Source organism: Henningerozyma blattae, chromosome 1 (genome assembly GCF_000315915.1).
Source record: "Henningerozyma blattae CBS 6284 chromosome 1, complete genome".
NCBI classification, from domain to species: Eukaryota; Fungi; Ascomycota; class Saccharomycetes; order Saccharomycetales; family Saccharomycetaceae; genus Henningerozyma; species Henningerozyma blattae.
The window spans coordinates 2068961-2092222 of NC_020185.1; the positions used below are offsets into that span (position 1 = coordinate 2068961).

The 23262-nt window shown below is 31.7% G+C and overlaps 10 protein-coding genes across 10 annotated transcripts; 5 read left to right on the plus strand and 5 right to left on the minus strand.

Moving 5' to 3' along the window:
* Positions 1-181: 181 nt before the first annotated feature.
* On the minus strand, positions 182-3013 carry BUD8 (Bud8p; the record flags this gene model as incomplete). The annotated part of the gene is made up of 1 exon (XM_004178101.1): positions 182-3013. One exon carries the CDS (start codon positions 3011-3013, stop codon positions 182-184), a length of 2832 nt encoding a protein of 943 aa, XP_004178149.1.
* A 730-nt stretch (positions 3014-3743) lies between these two features.
* Positions 3744-6125, minus strand: LUG1 (Lug1p; the record flags this gene model as incomplete). Its single annotated transcript, XM_004178102.1, has 1 exon — positions 3744-6125. One exon carries the CDS (start codon positions 6123-6125, stop codon positions 3744-3746), a length of 2382 nt encoding a protein of 793 aa, XP_004178150.1.
* A 596-nt stretch (positions 6126-6721) lies between these two features.
* Positions 6722-7813, minus strand: KSS1 (mitogen-activated serine/threonine-protein kinase KSS1; the record flags this gene model as incomplete). Its single annotated transcript, XM_004178103.1, has 1 exon — positions 6722-7813. One exon carries the CDS (start codon positions 7811-7813, stop codon positions 6722-6724), a length of 1092 nt encoding a protein of 363 aa, XP_004178151.1.
* A 950-nt stretch (positions 7814-8763) lies between these two features.
* On the plus strand, positions 8764-9654 carry NIT3 (putative hydrolase; the record flags this gene model as incomplete). Its single annotated transcript, XM_004178104.1, has 1 exon — positions 8764-9654. One exon carries the CDS (start codon positions 8764-8766, stop codon positions 9652-9654), a length of 891 nt encoding a protein of 296 aa, XP_004178152.1.
* Positions 9655-10213: 559 nt separating this feature from the next.
* Positions 10214-10795, plus strand: TBLA0A08450 (uncharacterized protein; the record flags this gene model as incomplete). The annotated part of the gene is made up of 1 exon (XM_004178105.1): positions 10214-10795. The coding sequence occupies one exon, from the start codon at positions 10214-10216 to the stop codon at positions 10793-10795; it is 582 nt and encodes a 193-aa protein (XP_004178153.1).
* Positions 10796-11429: 634 nt separating this feature from the next.
* Positions 11430-13055, plus strand: RIM101 (alkaline-responsive transcriptional regulator RIM101; the record flags this gene model as incomplete). The annotated part of the gene is made up of 1 exon (XM_004178106.1): positions 11430-13055. One exon carries the CDS (start codon positions 11430-11432, stop codon positions 13053-13055), a length of 1626 nt encoding a protein of 541 aa, XP_004178154.1.
* A 475-nt stretch (positions 13056-13530) lies between these two features.
* On the plus strand, positions 13531-15474 carry GRC3 (polynucleotide 5'-hydroxyl-kinase; the record flags this gene model as incomplete). The annotated part of the gene is made up of 1 exon (XM_004178107.1): positions 13531-15474. The coding sequence occupies one exon, from the start codon at positions 13531-13533 to the stop codon at positions 15472-15474; it is 1944 nt and encodes a 647-aa protein (XP_004178155.1).
* Positions 15475-15724: 250 nt separating this feature from the next.
* Positions 15725-16402, plus strand: IRC19 (Irc19p; the record flags this gene model as incomplete). The annotated part of the gene is made up of 1 exon (XM_004178108.1): positions 15725-16402. One exon carries the CDS (start codon positions 15725-15727, stop codon positions 16400-16402), a length of 678 nt encoding a protein of 225 aa, XP_004178156.1.
* A 358-nt stretch (positions 16403-16760) lies between these two features.
* On the minus strand, positions 16761-19406 carry TBLA0A08490 (uncharacterized protein; the record flags this gene model as incomplete). The annotated part of the gene is made up of 1 exon (XM_004178109.1): positions 16761-19406. The coding sequence occupies one exon, from the start codon at positions 19404-19406 to the stop codon at positions 16761-16763; it is 2646 nt and encodes an 881-aa protein (XP_004178157.1).
* A 651-nt stretch (positions 19407-20057) lies between these two features.
* TBLA0A08500 (GPI ethanolamine phosphate transferase 3) lies at positions 20058-23255 on the minus strand (the record flags this gene model as incomplete). Its single annotated transcript, XM_004178110.1, has 1 exon — positions 20058-23255. The coding sequence occupies one exon, from the start codon at positions 23253-23255 to the stop codon at positions 20058-20060; it is 3198 nt and encodes a 1065-aa protein (XP_004178158.1).
* Between the last annotated feature and the right edge of the window lie 7 nt (positions 23256-23262).

Below are 23262 nucleotides of genomic sequence, written 5' to 3' on the forward strand. Positions count from 1 at the left end.
TTTGTATTGCTTTCTATGTTAATGATCATTATTAAAAATTTAAAATTGCATTTTTTTGTAATAATTTCACTCTTATCAAATAATATGCATAATCTATTATTATTTACATTATTGCAAGCAAAATATATATATATATATATATATATATATATATATTATTTTAGATACATATATGTATTGATTATCGTGTTAAGCCAACACCAAATCCAATACCTATACACCCTAATATAACAATTGTTTCTATCATACCCATCACTAAACATAGTTTCCGTAACCAATTGATATCAACATCCCATATAAAACCTTGAAATAATCCAATTCTATGTTCTTCATTCATTATCATTTTCATGAGTCGATAATCAGTAATTCCACCTTTCTTACCAATCCCAATAATGAAAAAAATAGGTGGGATTACTAAGCAAATTAATATTAAAAAAAATAATCGTTTGATACTATAAATATCGAAAAATAAATTTGGATGAGAATCAAATGAAGTTAATGAATTACTTTCAATATGTTGAATTCTCATACCATCTCTTTCTAAATCATCATGATCACCTACCGCAAACATAGCAGAATTTAATTCATTATTCAAATTTACAGGAATATTCGTTCTACTTTTACGCTTACTTTTACGTTTACTAGAGCGTTTACTCTTACGCTTTTCATCATTTGTAGTTTCATCGTTAAAAATTGTATGACGATGATTATTAATAGCATCAACAGCAATATCTATATCTGCACCTGTGAAAATACTTGTATTCACAGTTTTTGCAGATAGGGTATTATTAGTCTGTGCCGGTAATGGTGTAGATATAACAGGTGTCCTTATTGCAGCTGATGGAATTAGCTCATTAGCCTCATTATCACTATTATCATCATCATTATTATTATCATTTGTAATTGCCAATGGATATTCATAAGAAGTATTGGGGTTTTCACCATTTAGTGTCAATGTGTGTAACGTTAATTCATGCTCATATAACGCAATCGCACGCTCTTGTTGTGCAAGTTCCTGCTCACGTATTCGCAGTTCACGCTCTCTTCTTTCTAATTCTCTTTCCTGTTGAGTAATATAATTCTCATGCTGAGCAATCTGTTGATATATTACTGATCCATAAGGTGATACTGTTCTTCTAATATTCTCACTTTCATTTCCCTCTTCATTTTCATTATCATTTTCATAAACAGATTCATTAGCATCAATATAATCAGAAAAGTTAATTATACCATTCGAATTGGAACTAGAATTAAAAATATGAGGATATCTACCAAGCTTATAGCTCCGGTTGCTATCATTTGTTCGTTCACGTCGTATCAAGGTGGAATTGAAATTATGAAATGAACTATTCGTAGTAATAGGGGTTACTGAAGATGCGGTACTCCATTTATTTCTACTAGTTATATTTCTTAAAGCGGGAATTGTCACCGCTTCTTTGGTGGAACTTTTATTTGAAATACTGTTATTTATTTTTTCATCTTGAGGTGCTGGACGTAAGATATTTGTCAATAAGGATTGACTATGATACGATCTATTTGTATGGTTCGATGTGTTGGAATTCTCTGATGAATCAGATGGTACTCGTTTTTCAATATTATAATGGCGTAGTACAAAATTAGAACTATGACGCGTTAATGCTTCTGGAGTAACTTTGGTAGGTGATTCAATCTCTAATTTTAACATCTCTACTGCATCATCTATAGTAGTAGTATAATTTAAAGATGAACTAGCCATTGCCCCTGCATCTTCTTCATAATCAGAAGTCAGAGGACCTGTAGGTGAAGTTATACTCCTAATAGGGCGACGTATTGGGTGTCTCTCTGAGGAACTTGATGATGATCTATTGCTTGGATTTGTAATATACAAAGATGATGATAATAATGTGTTTGGTAATAACATTTCTGGACCAATGGATAATTGTCTTGGTGTTTGATAATTACTAGTAAGATTATTATCCGATGACGACTCATGCATATTAGAATTTGAAATGGAACTTTTATTATGACTAATTATTTTATTTAACTTTCCTGTGCTAGTTGTTGATACACTATTTTCGTCAGAATTGTTTTCATGGTGCATATAATGATATAAAATTGACGTGGCAAGTGTGCCTGTACTTCCATGTATTTTAGGTTTGTCGAGTATGTGACCTTGTGTGGGGGTATGAATGCTATGCTTGGTATTATCATTGTTATCATCGGGAAAACCTGGATTTTTTAATTGCTCACTCAAAAGTGATGAGTTATACGATATTTGAGATTCCATAGATAGTCTTAATCTATTTGGTTGGATAAATTTTAACGAGGATTCTGACCCACGTCGAAGCTCAACTCTTGGCGTGCTATCTAAAGCTGCGTTTTGCCGCTCAAAGTCAGAACTATTGATATGCACTTTTAAATGATTTTCAGTATTTTGATTACTTATTGATCTATTTGAATTATTCATAGAATTGTTCAAAAGTACCATACTATTTGAATTATTTTTCCCAGCATCTAGTTGAGTTTGTTGAAATGAATCTGCAGTGAAAAAATCAGAAAAATTTTTGGAACTTTCTGCATTAATGGCAGAATACATTCTTGAATCATTTGTTCTTAAAGTTGAATCCACAAATTCCTCATCATTTGTTATTATTGATTCTGCTCCACTATCTATTAAAAGGTTGTCGAAATATCTGTCTGGGTTAGCTAAGGAATGGGGTTGAATTAGATTAGTATCATGCTTGTCACTATATATCGATGAAGTAGACTTGTGCAATCGAGCAGAACTCGCAACATGACTTCCTTCATCATCTGCATCTAATTCATCTGCAAGTTGTAGAGAGGAAAGCTGGTTTTCATCCAAATATACTGTAAAGGGTCTATCACTATTATTTGTATTATGCAATTGTTGTTGGTTTTCTATAAAGAAAGATTCTCTAGCTACATGAAGATCCAGAAGACCAGATTCATCTGAGCTTGGGGGAGATGATGAGGTATCTGTATTGCTTGACAGCGGCGCTGTAGGCAGCATCATATTAATGATTTATTGTAGAATATTAAATAAAATAGGGTATCGTTGGAATGGTTTAAAAAAAAGAACAAAGGTATTAATTATTGATATACTTAATGTTTAAAAAGACAAAAGACAAAATGCAAAAAAAAATTATAGAAATATTTGTTTATATGGTGATTATACGTCAGTTATGTGATAAAAAGAAAAATTATGGTGTAATTAATATACAACAATTATAGTTCAATCGGTATGGTACAATGTATGCTGAAAAGGGTATGATTGTTCGACTAATTGTTGATTGGGCTAATGCGATTCAATTGTGGTAGTTAAAGGATATATAAGCTCTAGTAACAGATACCGAATATTTTCCATCACAATAGGAAAAATCTTTGTAAAAAAGATGGAGATCTACAAGCAGCAATTCCACGAATTATATTGTTTGTTAATTGATTAAAATTTTTCTTGTCATTATTCATTATTCATTATCTTCTGAATCTGCCATTATTACCTACTATTTTCAATATTAAGGTAGAATGCATTCATAAACAAAGCATTTCCAGATATAGTAATTCCGCGAGATATAAGTAAACAATACATCCGCATAGAAAACAGAGTGGCATGCTTAAATCTTCAATGCGCGAACTTTTCGGGAATTAAGCTCCACCTGGTCACTTCATACGTGAATCTTCGTGTCTGGAGAATGACGCTAAAGGTATGTGACAGAAATGCTGGGGCATATTAAACAACACAGTTAAGTTTTTAGACTATAATAACGATACATTCCTCTTTCTACAGTACCAAATACTGCATATTCGTTCATGATTTCAAAATGAGCACGATATCTTCTAGTCATTTCAGAGTCCTCAGTGTCATACACAAACTCTTGAGGGTTATCGATGTAATAACGTTTTGGCTTTGCATTCAAATTTGGAGAATCTAATTGTGTAGAACCAAAAATATTAACTGAAGGATGAGAGAAATGTGATTTTAGCAAATTGAATTGTGACCTTCTTCTTTCAATTTCTGGCACACTGAAATATTCGTCATCTGTTTGTTCTCTACCTTCTTCTAAAGGTTCTACAGATTCTTGCTGTGAAGATAATTGAGATAGGTCATGCATAGAACGATCCCAAAATAACCCACTTTGGAAAATGCTCCGCTGAGATCTTGCACCATTTAAAGACATTCTGCTTATATCTGTGGTGACATATGAATCGTTGGGTATGACTCTTGAAGGTTCACGGCTTGGAACTGGTACTTCTGGAATAGAATCGTACTCATTACTGTGAGAAGAGCTCATATCTAAATCTGAATCAGATTCATCATCGTTATTCATTAATCTCCAACCACCAGGTGGCAATAGCGGGGCAACAATTGGTGAGTCATGATGACCTACTGTGACGCCACCTTTTCTCGTAAAAAAATTGGATATTTGAGGTTTAAAATCTCTATAACATCTCTTACGTCTGTATCTGGTTTGTGGTAATAGTCCAACTCCAAGCATTAGTTTAGTTTGAGCAAATTTTAAGAAATCAGGCTGCTTAATAACTTCCACTATTTTATTACCACTGTCATCATATTTAGTAACATTAGCAATTGTATCTAAATCGCCTCTATTGATATAAGGATCTATTTTATAAATCCAATATCTTCTACCATATGAGTTATCTAAATAACATTTCCATTTTACCACTTTAGCATCTGCAATATCCTTAATGATAGAGGATGAATCTTTATAAATAAATGTTGTTATTTCATGTCTTTCATTGGATTTTTCAATGTATTTCCAAGCATCAAATGATACTTCAATAGCCACCAAAGTTGGACATGATGTGTAAATTGAAGAATCTTGAATTGTCCATTTATTAATTTGTGAATTACCTGAAATATTTATAAATTTCAATTTTTGTTTACATTCAATATGAACAGTGTCTTTATCATCCACATTAGAATCGGTATCGTCATCACCAGAGACATTGATTGGTGATAAGAAATGTGATAATCTTTCAACGGAAATATCATTATCTCTAATACTTAAACTCTTTAAAGCAGGGAAGTTCCATTTAATAAACTGTAAACTATCAGTAGTTTGAATATAAAATTGACCTGGAGTTAAAGTAAAATCATTTGATTCATGTAAGGGTAAACCTCCAATGTTTAAATATTGTAAAGTCTTATTATGACCATATTGGCATAATTTTTTTAATAAAAACATCGTATGGACCTCCGTCCAACTTGATGAAGTCCTTGAGACTCTTAAGTTTAACCATTGTAAAGAAGTTGAATTTTCGTCAGTAATTGTGGACGAATGGGCAAAAAATTCCAAGACACCTCTTGGAGTTAATTGACTACACATAGATAATGATATATGGGTTAAATTTTTAAAATGAGGTAGACTATTTAATATTTCATCATCAATAGATGTATGAGCCAAATCCAATTTTTGTAATTCTGGGAATAGTTTTAAAGTCTTACCAATAGTAGCAGGGGGCAAATCTGTACAATCATTCAAACCAAGGCAAGTAACTTGATAATTTTGCCTAAATGGTTGAGTTGGATTAGTGTCTGGATATAATTTATTTACAGCTTTAATAAAATTTTCTGTAAAAGTGGCACCAGAACAACCACAAAAGTCTATAACACTTAAAACTGTTCCAGATTTTAGTAAGAAATAAATGATTTTAGAATCCAAATCATTTTGAATATGTTCACAAGCTAGAAATTCTCTTAAACTCTTTCTTGTAAGATATAAATACTCCAATAAAGTTTCATTAGTTAAATTCTTGATCATTTTATTCATTTCTTCCGTTCTACCTAACCCAATTGATGTCAATTCTTGGAAATCAGCAATTTCTACAGCATTACTTAAACTAGGATTATGTTTAATAGTTCTTAGAAGATCCTTGAACCTCTTGGCAGTTGTGAAATTACAATACCGATATACTAAAACTCTACAAATATGATAAAATGTTTTGCTTACAGTTAAATTGCTTCTAAGAAAAGTCCTTAAATTTTCATTAAACTTTTCTGGACTATTTGGATAATCATTATTCATAAAATCTCTAAATTGATATGTTAATATTTGATAAACTATTTCTGGGGGGATTGATTCCTTTAATACAGCAGGGGACATCTTTCGAGAGATAATCTGTTCAGAGGAACTCCTTCAAATTCAAGGTTGGGATACAAAAAAATAAATGTTTGTCTTCTTGTTAGAATATACAAATATAATAATTAGGGGATTATAATATTGAAATTAATGAAACGAAATATATATATATATATATATAACGTATTTAGCACTGCGGGGTATCACTTGGTATATTTCTAAAATTTCAAGTCCGTTTTTTTGCCGTTAAAGAAAAGATCATCATCGCGAATTTCTCACCTGTATAAAAAAAAATGATAAGCAACAGAAAAAGAGGTGAGGTTATACCTCACCTTTAGTAAGGCAAATCAAAAAAAAACAAATAGAAAAAAAACAAAATGCCACTATATATATAAATATGGGTAAATTAAGTTTTAATTTTATATATGCGTATTCGTTATAGAGGGAGGAGTGAGGGGTTTGGTATATAAATCTTGTAGAATATTTATTTAGTCCGTTTAGTAATGAAGGTACTAGAAGAGAAGTAAAAATTAAATTATATTTGCGGGAGAAGTATAGTGTATAGTATTATTATTATTATTATTATTATTATTATTATATCAGTGCGTAATATAGTGCAGTTAATTCAAAGGCTTCTGTATCTCATCGTACAACATTTGTTTTAAGAATTCAATGGATGGAACTTCATCGGTATTTTCTTTAATTGAATTATCCATTTGCCAGAAATCATCATGTTCGACATCTAAAGGCGGATAATCTGGTTCATCATCTGGTTCATGATATGTTGCTAAATAAGGATGGGACAAGGCCTCTTTAGCACTAATTCTTTTATGCGGGTTAAAAGTCAACATTTTGTCTAATAAATCTATTAGTAATGGGTCCATATCATCTCTTCCCAGAGCTACTTCATACGGTAGTTTTGATTTAAAGGGTAAATTTTCAATATATTCTTTGGCACGGTTTGAAGTAATATCATCGAAATCATCATTTGATGGAGTTCCTAATACTTCTAAAATCAACCAAATTTGATGATGATAATCTCTACCTGGGAATAAAGGTTTCCCTGAGATCATTTCTGCTAATATACAACCACAAGACCAAATATCCATTGCTGTGGTATATTTTTGGAAGGTTAACATAATTTCTGGAGCTCTATACCATCTTGTAGCTACGTATTCAGTCATAAATCCGACAAGAGTATCTTTTGAATTATCACTACTTGCTAAACATCTTGATAATCCGAAATCACAGACTTTTAAATCACAATTCGAATTAAGTAATAGATTTGATGGTTTTAAATCCCTATGTATTACTTGAGCACTATGAATTGATTTTAAAGCTCTCAATATTTGATAGATGAAATATTGAATATGATCATAAGATAATTTTTGATTGACTATAATTTTCTGTAAATCAGTTTCCATCAATTCTTGAACCAAATAAACAGAATTGAAGGTTTCAATGGAATTTGGTTTGACTTGATCCAAGATACTGATGATATTTTCATGATCATTGAAATATTTCAACAATTTGATTTCTCTTAAAGTTCTTGTTACAAATAAAGGTTTACTGAACGGTTGTATTCTTTTAATTGCCACAGTGGTACCTGTTGGTAAATGACAAGCGGAACAAACTGTACCATAAGCACCTTCACCAACCAAATCTAACAATTGATAATGTGCAGGAATATCGAATGTAATTTTTCTAGACATTGTGGAGGGGAGAGGGGGAGGGAGAGGGAGGAACAACGAAAGGTGATTGTTTGAAAGAACAAAAAAAAAGAATGCACAAGCTTTCTTTTCTTATTGTTAAATATACTTTTTTTTTGTTGTTACAATTTTTCTTCTGATTTTTTCACCAAATGCAAGAAAAGGAAAGCTTATTAGTGACGTTAAATTTTTTTTTTTTCTTTTTTAATGGTTATATAAAAAACAAAAAAAGCAGAGGCAAAGAAGCAAATAAGTAAAAGCAAAAAGCAAAACAAAAAGTAATGTTTTGTAAATAAATATTAGTCCGACCAAATCTTAATGATAATCAAGCGGAAAAAAATACGGGAAATGATTACTATTTGATCAATATTTCTTGGTAAAGTAATACACTATATTTCAAATAAAGTATCTTATTAAGCGGAAACCAAAAAAAAAAAAAATCCCAAAAAAAAAAAACTTTTAAAAAACGATAAATGCAAAGTGAAATAAGGATATTGAAACCCAGTTTATTGGGATATGTTTTGGAATATGGAATGCTAGAAGAGATTGGGGGTGGATTGTTTCAAACAAGGGTATGGTTCCGTCTTGTAAACAGTGGGAACCCAATCCAGGTTTCAAGGTGATACTTTAGATACTTTTTGTAAATTTAAGAAGCAAAGGTTGTTGTCAACTTTGGGAAGAAAGAAGAAGTTTTAAATTTACAATTTTCTGTTTCAAAAACAAAAAAATAAAATAAAGGTTGGCAAAGCAGATCAAATTGCCTGAAAAAAAATTTTCATCCGTAGTCATCGCGTTTACGTTTTCGATACGGATCTAAAAAAAGAAGCAAGAAAGAGGCGTGGAGAGTCTAGAACGTGATGAAGGAAATATAAAGAAGAGTTTATAGAATAACAAAGCACGAGGGAAAGCAGGGCAGAGCAGAGCAGAGCAGAGCAGAGCAGAGCAAAGTAACAATGAATAAAGCCAAAGTTGCATTGATCCAATTGCTTGGGTCTCAAGCTAACAAGAATGCCAATTTGGAACGAGCTCAAGTGTTGATCAAACAAGCTCTTTTGCAACAACCTGATACAAAACTTGTTGTACTGCCTGAATGTTTTAATTCTCCATATGATGTTTTAAAATTTCAAGAATATAGTGAAGTGATTACTCCGCGGAATGAGAGTGTAACTACCAAATTTTTATCCGGGATTGCTCAAAGATATCGGATAACATTAATCGGGGGAACAATCCCTGAATACGATCCTCAGGATGGGAAATTATACAACACATGTATTGTATATGATGAACGGGGCCAACTGATTGGTAAACATCGTAAAATGCATTTGTTTGATATCAATATCCCTAATGGAATTGAGTTTCAAGAATCTAAAACTTTAAGTTTTGGCAACGCAATTACTACAGTGGAGAATAGTTCAAGCGATTGTAAGATATTAAACAAGTTCGGCATAGGTATATGCTATGATATGAGATTCCCCGAGTTGGCGATGATCAATAGCAGAAGAGGTGCCAAATTGATGGTGTATCCAAGTGCCTTTAATACTGTTACTGGCCCGTTACATTGGGATATCTTAGCCAAATCAAGAGCCATTGATAATCAAATATATATAATCTTATGTTCACCAGCAAGAGATAAATCGAATCCCAAGAATTATCAAGCATACGGACATTCCATAGTTGTCGACCCCAATGGGAAAGTCGTGTCAGAGGCAGGTGAAGATGAAGAGATCGTCTTTGCTGAATTGGATGTTGATTTGATCGAAGTTGTGAGACAGAGTATTCCAATTACACGTCAAAGAAGGTTTGATGTATACCCTGATGTGAGTGATTTACATGGGCAAAAGTAAGTACAAAGTAAGTACAAAGTAAGTACAAAGTAAGTACAAAGTAAGTACAAAGTAAGTACAAAGTAAGTACAGATAAAGTTAAGTAGCAGTGCAAAGCAGAAGCGCAAAGCAGAAGCAAAACCTGTAGATATATTTGGTAGTATTAGGAAGTACACCGATAGATCTCGCCCCTCATACATTCCGGATTGAAACACCAGTATCTGTATCTAATGTTGGTCCGGAAAAACGTTGCATTCTGGGAGATTGTGATTCCCATACTAATACATCCATCGATGACAATGTGTTATTTATTCCCTTATTCTGCTAAAACTGCGAACCAAAAGGGAAAATCTCTTACAAAGGGAAAACCTCTTACAAAGGAATATCGTACTGTATCATCTCAGCCCCAGAAAAGAAACGTAATAGGAAAGCACAAAAAAAGACACACCAAAAGAAATCCACAATGCCCTTCGCATCTTGCGACTAATTGGGACACCCTATTACCTAAACTCATCACTCCCAACCAGGAAACTACGTAATATTAGTGCTGTTTCCAGAACAAATCATTCCCAATCAATACATGCCACTAGCAAAACCGCAGACAGCTTCTTTCTTTTTCGTTGCTTTGCTCGCCGGACTCTTCGCCCGATGTCCGCTTATAGAAACACGAATGGAAATAGACACGGAGATGAATACCGTAACCGATACGGTAATAAAGACGGGCCCGGAGAATCTCCCCAGAATCGACGCAGCCACAATGCCTGCAGCACCGACTCTGCGTTGCTCCGAAAGGGTCCTACAGCCCAGACCACCCCGCAGAACACCCTGCCAACTCACGGTGTCTCACCAGCACGTGGCCAGATCCGGTGCAGAGTATTACGAGGCGAGCCACACACAACCACACATGTGCCTGCGGATGCCTCTAAGCCCCGTCGACCCAGCCCCAGAAAATGACGTGGGCCCTGACGCCACCCTGCACGCCTGCGCCGCGTTCTGTGCCCCAATCCCGCTCGAGTTCCGCCGCGCACTGCGCCTGGCTCTGGGCAGGACGTCCCGATCGGGCAACCACCCCCGGCGCTGCGCGTTTTCTCTGCGTGCACGACGCATTACGCAATGCACGGACGGAGGAACGTCTCCAAGCAATATCCATCAGTATAAATAGTCTGAAGTAGACGCTGCGACGTGGCCGGCGTGGAGATCCAAGCACCGATTCTCGTTTGTTTAATCTTTCTTATCGTCCCCCCATTTTTCATTACCCGCACTTAACTCTCCTTGTATCTTTGCTTTTTCTCATTTTCTCATTTGGCTCATTTCTAATTGCCTATTGCTAGTTGCCCATTTTTCCAATTTACTCATTTTCCCAGTTTTCCCAGTTTTCCCAGTTTTCCCAGTTTTCCAATACAAACAAGTCTACAAGGCCTTTTTCCAACTTATCCCTCCACACATTCCACTATTAAATTAAAACTGGTTTTTTTCTTTCTATTTGCCTTTTAACCCAAGTAAAAAAGAAACGAGACCAATAAAAGAGAGAGAGAGACAAACAGAGAGACCAACTAAAATAAAATAAGATAAAAGAAAGAAAATAAAAACATAGTATTAAAGGTTATTAACTACTTTTTTTTTCATTTATTTTTTTCGTTGACGTATTTGCTTGTTCAGTTATATAAATATAAGCTCATTGAAAATCACTAGATCACCAGACTTTCCCCTCATTGTTTTTCTAATACCCACCCCCCTTTCAGGCAACGTTGATCAAAATCAATCCCAGCACAAAATAAAATAGAATAAAATATAAAATGTATTTGGACGCTATTTTGAATAAAGACCCCACAGCCACCGCCACTCAACCAGCTAATGTGTCGCCTACAAGCATCGATTTCATGACTCAACAGCATGAACAACAGTTTGGGTTTGCCAATACCAGTGCTGCTTCGTCATCACCAGCAACCCCTCCCACTCCGAATAATGGCCTGTTTTCCGGTTCCAATACATCTTCCCCAACCTCTTCTTCATCGTCATCTCCTGGTGACACTGCTGCTAATGCCACTACCACAATCCCTACAACCACCTCAGCACCTGTTCAAGCCAAGAAAATAAATAAACCCAAGACAGGCACAATCTCTATCGTATCGCCAAACCCAACCATCTTACCTTGCAAATGGAAGGGATGCACTCAAGTGTTCCATCAAGCAGATCTATTATACTTACACTTGTGTCAAGACCATATCGGTAGGAAATGCCAAAAAAATTTACAATTGAATTGTCAATGGGATAATTGTCAGACGAAAACAGAAAAAAGGGACCATATCACATCTCATCTAAGAGTCCATATCCCTTTGAAACCATTCAATTGTTCCAATTGTAATAAGAAATTCAAAAGACCTCAGGATTTGAAGAAACATTTGAAAATTCACATCACTGGTAACGATTTGATTAAAAAGAAAAGAGGTCCCAAGATCGGGTCCAAGAAGAAATCGCGTTCTATTGCCACTCATTCCACCACTACGCTTCCCGACACTCAAAACCCAATTTATACTCCACAATTATCAAGCACAATTAGAAGTTTATTACCCATCCAACATTCCTCTTCTCCAACTTTACTAAACAATAACCAAAGCGTCTCACCAATCCCCACTCCATATTCAAACCTCAACACCTTGAACTATTTCAATAAACTATCTCAAAATATGTCGATTCAAAATTTACAATTACAAAATAATTTACAATACCAGCCACCACCACCACAACAACAACAGGTGCCATACAATTTCCCCATGCAACATTCTAATTCCAATTCCACTACAAATTCTCCTCCCATGCATATAATAGATCATTCAAATTTAATAAACCCTTATCCAACTGTTAATACTCTTCATAATTCCACTCGTACTCCCACACCACCAACCGCTACTACAACTCAATTACCACCTCTATTCAACAACAACACTCAAACTGCTACCAATACTACTAATAATAAACACTTTTTAACTACTGCCATATTACCACCACCTACAAATTCATTATTAACACCAAGATATAATATTCAACAACCGTACTCGTATACGTCTCCAACTGTAATTCAACCAACTACTACTCAATATTTCAGCACAACTCAAAAGAGTGGTTTGAATACGAAAACTCAAACCCCGGACTTAATCGATCAACAGATTAAATCTTTATCTCTTTCAGATGATGAAGATGAAGATGCTATTGATGAGCACAAAGAAGATGATAACGACGACGACGAAACTATGACTTTCTTGCAAGATTTCACATACGTCAATGTCATTAAAGATTACATCTTTTGCTCTTTGTTAGAAGAAGAATATCAAGATTTACAAGAAGAGGCTCAATTTCCAAGGGCAAAGAACTCATCCACTATAAAGATCTCTTTACCTTCTTATCCAAAAGTACTAATTTAACACACTTTGATAAAGTATTATTTTTCGATACATCTTCTTCCCCCACATCTCAAAAAAAAAATTTTTTTTCTTTATTAACATTCATTCCCATTTTATTTTTTATTCTGCTTTTGCTCTTTTTTTTATCTGTTAGCTTTTTTATTATTATTATATATATTTTTTTTATTGGATTTTTCTGTCTTTACTTTTACTTAACATCTTTCATTTTCACTTACATTTACAATTACATTTACATTTACATTTACATTTACATTACATTTACATTTTAGTATTTATATATATATTATTAATTTTTTTTTTATAATTTTATAGTCTTTGTTTTTTTTTAAAAACTGACTGTATTTTTCTCTAGTGATTATTATTTTGAATATCCGACGGATATACTTTCTCAATTTATATCCGACGGGTTTCTGAAAATTTTTGTTCTTCCATTTAAGAAAAAAAAAAAGAAGAAATGCAAATCTCAAGTGATGAGATGGGATTTACATTACAAAAAAAAAAAAGCAATCACATAGACCTAGCACCACATTCAATGAGTCTACCGCAATATTATTCAAATTCAGACTCTTCTGATGATGACAATAATTCTTCTGATCTCGAATTAATTACCACTTCACATAACCAAACTAAGAAATACGTAGATGAATATGAAGAAGAAACCATTGAACCCACAAATAAAACTTTTTTCAATCCATTGATTAATCTTAATATTTTCCACATCGATAATTCAAATTCAATCTTTGTTGGTCTTAAAAATAAACAACACCTTTATCTTTCAGGTATTTTCCAATTACAAATCATTAAAGGTGGTATCATATATAATAATATTCATTATAACGCCTCCAAAGAAGAATTTACATTTTGGCATCCTTTAAATTGTTCCATACCACCTTTACAATCTTCATTTTTTGCAGGTTGGAATGAAATTATTTTAAAAGATAAATCTTTTAATATGGAAAAATTAAATCATTTTGATTGTATTTTAAAAATATCAAATTCCAAGACTAAAAATTTAAATAATGCATTCAATTTATTTCCTGAATTAAAATATTTATGGAATTTAAGAGATACATTTATGAATTCTATTTGGAATAAAAATTTTACTTTTAATATATTAAATGAAAATATTGACTCATTTCACTCGTTAATAATACCAAATAATTGGGTAACAAATATTGAAAAATTGAAAATATCTCAAAAAAATTCATTATTAGATATGAAAATTTTGATAATTGGTGCTAAAAATTCAGGAAAATCTACTTTAAATAGATTATTATTAGAAACATTCATTAATGAGAAAGAATTTCAAGATGATATCTTATATGTAGATTTAGATCCGGGGCAACCAGAATATTCTTCACCTGATTGTATTTCAATTACCAAGATTGATAAAAATTCTAAAATTTTTGGTCAACATTTAGCTCAATTGAATTTCAATAAATTAAAAGAAATTTATATCGGTTCATCTTCACCTCAAGATTTCCCCACAAAATATTTAAATGCCATCAATCAATTAATTTCATTTCTTAATGAAGAAAATTTTATTGGAACTTCACTTATTAACTTACCCGGTTGGATTAAAGGGTTTGGTATTAAAATTTTAAATTATATTATTCAATTATATAAACCCACTGATTTAATATTTCTTGAATCTACATCTTCAAAATCATTATATGATGAATTAGAAATACCTGAATCATTCACAAGCAATTTACGTGAAAATTATAAACCAATCATCTATAATATCCCATCTATTCTTAACATTATTGAAACAAATCAATATTCTCCAAATTCAAGTACATTAAATTTTTTTCAACAAACAAGATTCCACGCTTCACAATTAAGAACGTTTAAACTTATAGCATATTTCCATAAACAAATAGAAGAAGGTGCATATGTGGATTATGATTTCCAACCTTTAATACATTCTTCTCCAATCCAAATATCTTATGGTGAGAAAGGTATATGTGGTATTCAATTGTTAGAAGAGTTTCTAGATATTAATCCTGAAGATATTAAAAATACACTTGAAGGAACAGTAGTGGCTATCCAAAAATCTCTTGTAGATATTAAGAGCCAAGTAAAATTTAAAGGTTCATTTCCGTTTTTAAATTCCAATAATATTGATCTACAATTTATTGCATTAGGAATAATTCATTCAATTGATGATGAAAAAAAAATCATAAATATATATATTCCTAAATCAAAATTGGAGCAACTAAATAAAAATCCTAATATACAATGGGTTTTAACAAGAGCTAAAACAGAAACTCCATTATGTGAAATTTACCCGCCTAATAGTAATATTAGAAAACAATATAGTACTATTCCATATATATCCACAGAACGTAGGAAAAAATTCGAACATGTTTGGAAAGTTCGTAAAAATGTTATGAGAAGAGGCCATCATATGAAGTAATCAATAACTCAATATTATAAAATATTTGAATACTTACTACATGATTGATACTTTTTTTTTTTTAATAATGTTATTTTTTTTTTCTTTTTTTTTATATTTTTATTCGCGCTGATATAGTAAGTATAAAACTTTCGGAACCCTAACCCCATTATTACTCAAAAAAAACTTCATTTCTAAAATAAAGCTTATTGAAAGAGTCATATTTTCGAAGGCTATAAACCATGCCATTTACTTAATTAAAATTATTACAATGTCAAAAAGAGCCTCTATAAATTGCTTAATCAAAACGAAAAATGCAATAATTAATGATGAGTATACATTTATTAAACCTCACTCGAAATACTTTCCTCTTCAAATCTCAACATATATCGGTACGGATAAACAAAGTAATGACTCTAAATTCTTATTAATGATATTCCGTAGACTTTGTAGGCTAAAACCCTTCATATCTGATAGAAAAATGGTAAAGGACACTTATAGTCAATATATTCATTACAAATTCACAAAAGAAAATTATCAATTGAAAAGATCAAAAGTATTACCTCAACAACAATGCCGAAATCCTGATTCACAATATTTACCATACGAATCAATATATAATTCATTGACCTTTGTGCTAAAGGCAGTGTCAGCACAACCCGAAGGAAAAGATAAAAACTTGGAACTAGCAAGAGATAATTTAATGTGTAAGCAAATCCTTAAAAATTTACTGTCCATTGAGTTTGATAAACATACAGTTGTAAAGCAATGTAGAGGTGTATCCAGGTCAGTTCCATATCAGAGCTTATATTCGAATTATGATTATTTAGTACTTGATAAAGCAAAATACAATAAAAAGTTATCAAGAGATACTTTCACCAATTCAGTTATTGGTATATTTGATAGAAATTTGATACTTTTGAATGAAATGATCGATACGAGATTATAGAATAAGCTGAACAATTAACTATTTTTTAACTATTAACTTTGGTATTTGTAGTTGTATTATTATAATTAGTAGTAGTATTATTTAGGCATTTATTAAGTTAATTAATAAAATGTGGTATTGTATGATATTTATGTATATATATGGTATCGATATAGTAATTTGTATTATTAGTAAAACGTGCGTTAGTTTTAGCATTAGTGTATGTATATGTATTGATATATGTAATAATTTCGTGGTATAGACATTAGTAGCATTGGTATCATTTTTCGAACTTTTAATTGTGTAGTGGTATTATATGAGATTCTTTGGAAAAAGGGAAATTACAAATTCGATTAATATATTTTCCCATTGACGGAGTTTAGATGTTCATATCTTGTCCTTCTTGTGGATAAGCTAAATTATAAGGGTATGTACTAAAATTTTGAGTGTTATTTTCTTCGTAACCATGATCGTACATATAACCATTATTAAATTTATTATTACTTGTTGTGTTAGTAGTATTTTCATTATTAGTATTAGTATTGTTAGAGTTTGCATGCGCAGTTGTATTATTAGAACCAGTATAAGGGTATTGGACGTTGAACTTTTTTCTGTCCATATCAACATCAACAGGAATAGAACTATTTCTCAACTGCTGATTTGCAGGAGCAGAATTTAAATTTACCCTATTTTTGGTTGGACTATTATAATTTCTACCGTTATTGACATTATTTGACATATAGTTATTGTGCTGGTTATTGCTATTTTGGGCGTCATGCTTATTTCTATTTAGCAAGCTAGTAGGATCATCCCCAGTCTTTTCAGGAGTGTCGGTTCTGGAAATAAAATCTTCAATATTTCTTCTTTCTTTAATAGAATTATTCTGCTTTAATAAATATTCATTCAGTAAATCAATAGATTGTCTTACATTAATATCATTATCTTTATGATAAGTTAATCTGATTAGCTTCTCAGATACCGTAACTTCTGTATTTAGAGAATACTTTAAGGGAATAATTATTTCATTATGCCATTTTATGAAGAGTTTAGGATCATCAATGTTTAATTTAGAACTTAAAATTAATTCTTTTTCAGAACCAAAGCAAAGGCTAATTAATTTTTGAGCAGCAACCATTGAGTTATCGTTGTTACCCCGAATTTCTAACTCATAACCTTCTGATGGTTCTTCAGTAGGAAATAAGATATAAACATTCATATTCTTTTCAATTTGACCAATATAATCATTACCATGCTCTAATATAAAACGGTATTGACCAGGTGAGAATCTTAAGAATGTCTTGTACTGCGTTGAGCTATAATTTTTGGCCAATTCCTTCAATTCAAGTTTTGCCATTTCAATACCCATTACGTTTTTGTGTGGGCATCTAATGATTACATTATCATACCTAATGTGAGAAAATTCGTTTTGAGGTAAAAAGAAACTGTTTGAAAATTGAATAAAAACATTATGTTTTTTCATTGTTGTTTGAATGACAGAACCTCCCGCACCAATAACCGGTCTATGGTAAACTTCTGGTATAAAAAAAGAATCTTCTGATGGTAGTTCGTCTGTAAAGCAATGAAATCCTTTTTGAAAATCTTCAAAGGAATCACTGATGACGTTTAAAAACATATTTTCGTCACCTTCATTCATTTCCAATGATAAAAGACAACTAGAAAGTTCCATGATTCTAGTCAACTTACCATTCTTCTTACCAGAGATAAATTCTTCAAAGTCAGGATGAATTTCGAAGATAGCTCTTAGTTGCTTCATAAATGGGAAAAGCTTTTCCTTATTAAATAAATTTTTTAAATTATTTAATATATCCTCATTGGTGAATGAAGCTGATTCGCTATCAACATAATCTCTTTTTATGTTTATACTAGTATGATCAATGCAGAAAACTAATTGATTAGGAACATCAGAGAATTGCATTAGTGAAATTTTACTTTCACTAGAAATTTTGAATAAATTAGTCAACAAATTCTTATTATCATTAAACTTAAATGTATCATTCATAATCATCTGAATTTCGACAATATTGTGAAGTACTTGGATTGTAAATATTTTGGTGACAACATCTAAAATGGCAACAGATGGAGATTGAAATTCAATGAATGATTCGGTAACCGTAATAAAAGATTGAAATTTATTCATTAACTTCTTTATGGTTTTATCATAAAAGTTTTTGATAAATAAAAGTTTTAGTGGAGAAATATTTGAAAATCTTTGAAAAAATAAATTTTCTTTAATCTTTTGGATGTGGGTTTCTAACTTAATCTTTGCAGTTAATGTCATAGCTTTTACAGTACTTGAAAAGAAAATAGTTGGTGTTACATCAATATCATCAGGGATGTTAGAGAAGGAAGGTAAGTAAATATTGCAATGATAAGTCTTTGATAAACTTTCAATAATCGACATATTAATACCAGTACATAAAGGCAATAATGAATAGGATTCTAATTCTAAACTTTGTACAAATCTCTCCCTCGTTTTATCTAGTATATCAAGTGATATTTGTAAATGTGGTAAACAAGCCTCTACATGTGAAATCTTACCTAAAAGTGTAATATACAACGAATCGTCATTGTTAGCGTCATTATTTAATATATCTTTAATATATATTGGCTTTTCAGTTAAGATAATATCAACGTCAAATTCTCTGGATAAATCATTGAATACCTTTTTTTGTTCATCGTTTAAGGATTTAAAAGTTGTTAAACTTGCTGCAATACAGATAGCATTAGTGGGTTCAATATAACCTAATGTAGTAAAGCCAGATAAGTTAACAACACTTGGAGTATCTTTGCTTTGACAGTACTCTGTGATAGTTAGATTTTCTAAATTATCTGGAAGAGCATATATAATAGATTTTTCCTCATTAGAAGCTGATTCAGGGATATTGATATCATTATATTTCAAAATATCTTTATTAGGTGTTTTCCACAAATTAGTCGTTTTATATATGTGTGGGGCATCGAAATAAATTTTGGTTGTGAAAGGAACCGTAAATTCGATTGCCATTTTTTAGCTTATTCTGAGAGAATTCAATTCAACCTTATCAATGAAGGACTCTCCTTTTAAGTTCTATTATAGGCCTCTTTATCTTATATCAATTGAACAAACTGCTGAGATAATTGTAGTCCAGATGGGGTTTATCTTAAGTATTTTAAAATTATTCTTGACAGGAGACTTGTATCAGAGTTTGTAAACTCTAATCCTATTTAAAATTTCTTAGAAAAGAGATGAAGAGGTTCCTTTCTGAAAGAAATAATTTTTAATGAAATGCTTTATCTTACTTGAACTGTTCATTGCCAATGACAATTTGTCTTTCTTTCTTATTTCGGAATCTTCTTCGAGTTTGTGGCATCAACTATCTGTGTTGATGCAATTGCCTATTTAGTACACTTTTTTTTCAAATCGAGAAATGCGCGAAGCGTGTTTATTCCATAATAGGAAATAATATCCATGCAAAAATATAAGAATATAAAAGTTTTACCAGATTATTGGGCGGTTAGCTAGTTCATCTAGGGTTTATTTTTGTTGGTTTAAAATTTAGACTATTGTCTATAGTCTAAGGATTTTATTAATTATTGTACAAGTTAGAAATATATACGATATCTATCTATTATTTAAATGTTTATTAGTTTTAACTATGCTCTTTTATTATTGTTATTATTGTCTCCAGAATAATTCATTGATTTGTCTAATTAATCTTCCACTCGCAAAAGCTATAGTAACGAAAACCACTATGAATTGGGTGATTAATAAACTTGCAGAGGCAAATAGGTATCTTGGGCAAAAAATTTTCCAAACCATTAAATGACGACGGAAATGGGTGACAAAAATAAATGAACTTAGACATAGAACGGTATTATAAATGGCTAAACCTCCACAGCTTGAGACAATTCTTGCGAGCAGAGTTTGGGGGTTCAAAATTGAAGGTGGCTGTCTCCAGAATGTCAATAGTGCAACAGATAATGATACAATGATGTGTGGACCAAAAGTGTTCAAAAATAGTCCAATATGGGTTAATGGGAATGTGATAGATGGTGATAAGATAAAACCCATATCCCATTGGATCGATGGAATTGTAGCTTGATGACCTGTAGTGAAATATTGTTGATAACACAATAAACCTAAGGCTACTGGTCCAATGATATTTTGTTTTAGTCTAAATAGGTCGATAATTTCCAAAATTGTTAATAATTGCAATAACATTGCGAAAATTGATAATTGAGCCAAAGGTTTATTAAAAACAACAATACTCATAAAAACATTAATCACTAGCAAGAAAAATTGAGAACCATAAATATTTTTATAGCCTAAAACACTTGCTTGCTTAACATTGACGTTTTCTGAATTATTTGACAGACCTAATTCAATACATAATGGACCCATAAGCCAACCAATGTTTGCTGCTACGAGTGAAAACCCTGCTAATGTTCTTGACAATGTGAAGTTCATGGTTTTAATATCCATTCCTTTAAATAAATTCACTGACCATGAAGGAACAGTAATTTCTAAACTGGTTATAAACCAATAAATAAAATTCATCAATAGGAAACATCTCAAAAATCCATTAATCCAAAATGGTGCTGCACCTTGATATGAACTTGATAATCTAAAATATCCTTTAACTAAAGATGGTATCAAAAATATCATAATAAATAATAAACCCATGATATATGGGGAATAATTATTATCAATTGTGAAAGTGGGTTTGCAGAAATCCCCTTGTTCTTCTCTACAGATTGTAATCGTAGAAACAAGTCTTGTCAAAATAATTAATAATATGGAATGATATGAACCCAAGATACGAGATTCTTTGCTTAATGGTAGAGAGTCTGGATATGGATCTTCCATTTTTTTATTCAATTCAGCAGCAACATCATCCAGTTCATCAGTATTAGTGATGACCTTCTTTTTGTTTTCCACATAAAGACCGCTTAACAAAGCTACTGTTGATTGCCTCTTTGGAACAAAGACAAATTCATATAAGGTTAAACAACCGAATGAAGTTAAAAAAAAGCCAACTATTTTATCTTCCCAAATAGTGAAACTATTTGATGCAAACAATAAGGAATGTAATATTACGAAAATACCAGCCACTCTTGTCCAATAGTCACCAAAGAATTCAAAAAATCTGCAAATCAACCATTTGATGGAATAATGATCTAATAGAGGAATCATGATACCAAGGATGATACCAATAGCAGTTGAGAATAAAGACGTCCAAATGAAGTGACCATTTAAGAAACGTAATGGGTGATGCTGTGAAGCAGAAGTTGGGAAAACATAGAAGGTACCAAAAAATATCAAGTTCAAAATGAAAATCAAACAAATAATTAATGGGACAAATTCTGTGACCAATTTATTGATAACGATTGATGGAATCAATTGAGTTAAAATGATTAAGTATACTAAAGAGATAAATAAGAAGGTGATCCCAATAGCAATACTAATATAATCGAATCTTGCCCATAGATCTTTACAGACCTCTAATAATTGGATTTGGTAATCATGGTATAAATTTTTTTCGAATAATTCATCTAATAGCAAATTTCTTTCATCATCTGAAGTCAATAAATTACTTGTTTCTTTGAAAGTATGTAATTGTTGAACTGTTATATTTTGGAACATTTCCAACTGTTGGGAATTTTGTGCAATTTCATCGATTGGCCAACCTAAACTATTAAAAGGGATTTGGAGATCTAATAATAATGATAAGGTGGGTACTAAATCAATTTGATTAACTTGTTTATAACTTTCACCAAAATTGGAAATATTATACGAAGTTTCATAATCTTTATCCAGTGTGAAACTATTTTTTTTCTTAGCATACATGAAAAGAGTACTCTCTAATTCATCTACAGAATCACCACCATGATTACCAGTATGATCCATACCATGATCACCCATTACAACTAATAAAGTATTATCATCTATTGAATTAATAATTTCTTTTAAAAATTGATTAATTTGTAGCTGTTTTTCTTTCATAGTGAAATGGTTTGGACCATATTTATGACCTACATGATCAACACCCAGCATATGGCCAATCAAAGTTTTATATGTCATTTGATCTTTGGAAGATTGATCAATTAAATATTCATGGAAATATGAAATGACACCATTGTCTACTGTATCTAAATCCCAAACGTTTAGAGAATCAAATGGCCTGGAAAACTGTTGATTCAAATAAGGTTTAAACAATGCATCCCACGTATCATCACCAACAAAATAAATATCATTCCAGAATTTGTTTAAATATAGTTGTTTAATTAAATTATCCTCCAGAATGACAGACCCATCGAAATTGGATCCTGCATCAATGAAAGTTGGTAATGTACCAGTAGTTAAGCCTTTCAATCTTTGCATAGTGGTAGTCGGTGGATCAGCAATGAATTTTAATAGTACGGAAGAAGAATCTTGAGAATTTTTAAAAGTGTCGTATAAGACATCAATATTGTTATGGTAGTTTGGATTGTAGTCCATAGAATCAACATCAACAGGTATAACAAAATTGAACCTTAGAGCATCCACGATCAATATCACTGTTTTATCGAATTGTGGTTTATCATTAAGAATACTGTTTGGGTTATTGTCCGTGGATATATTGTCCAATACATTTCTTGTTAGTAAAAATCCACGAGAAAAGAATGCAATTGAGATGAATTGTAATATAGCTATTGAAAATATAAAGAAAACATATAAGATATGTAATTTTTTAAACTTTCTATTCCTTTGCTTATAAAGGTTGTCTGCAATATTTCTTGGTGAATCAGTGAAATTACTATCATTTCCATCAAAGTTTGGGTTCAGTCCATTTTGTAGCAGCATCTCCTGTTGCCTTAATTGTTTTTCATCCATCTTTTTA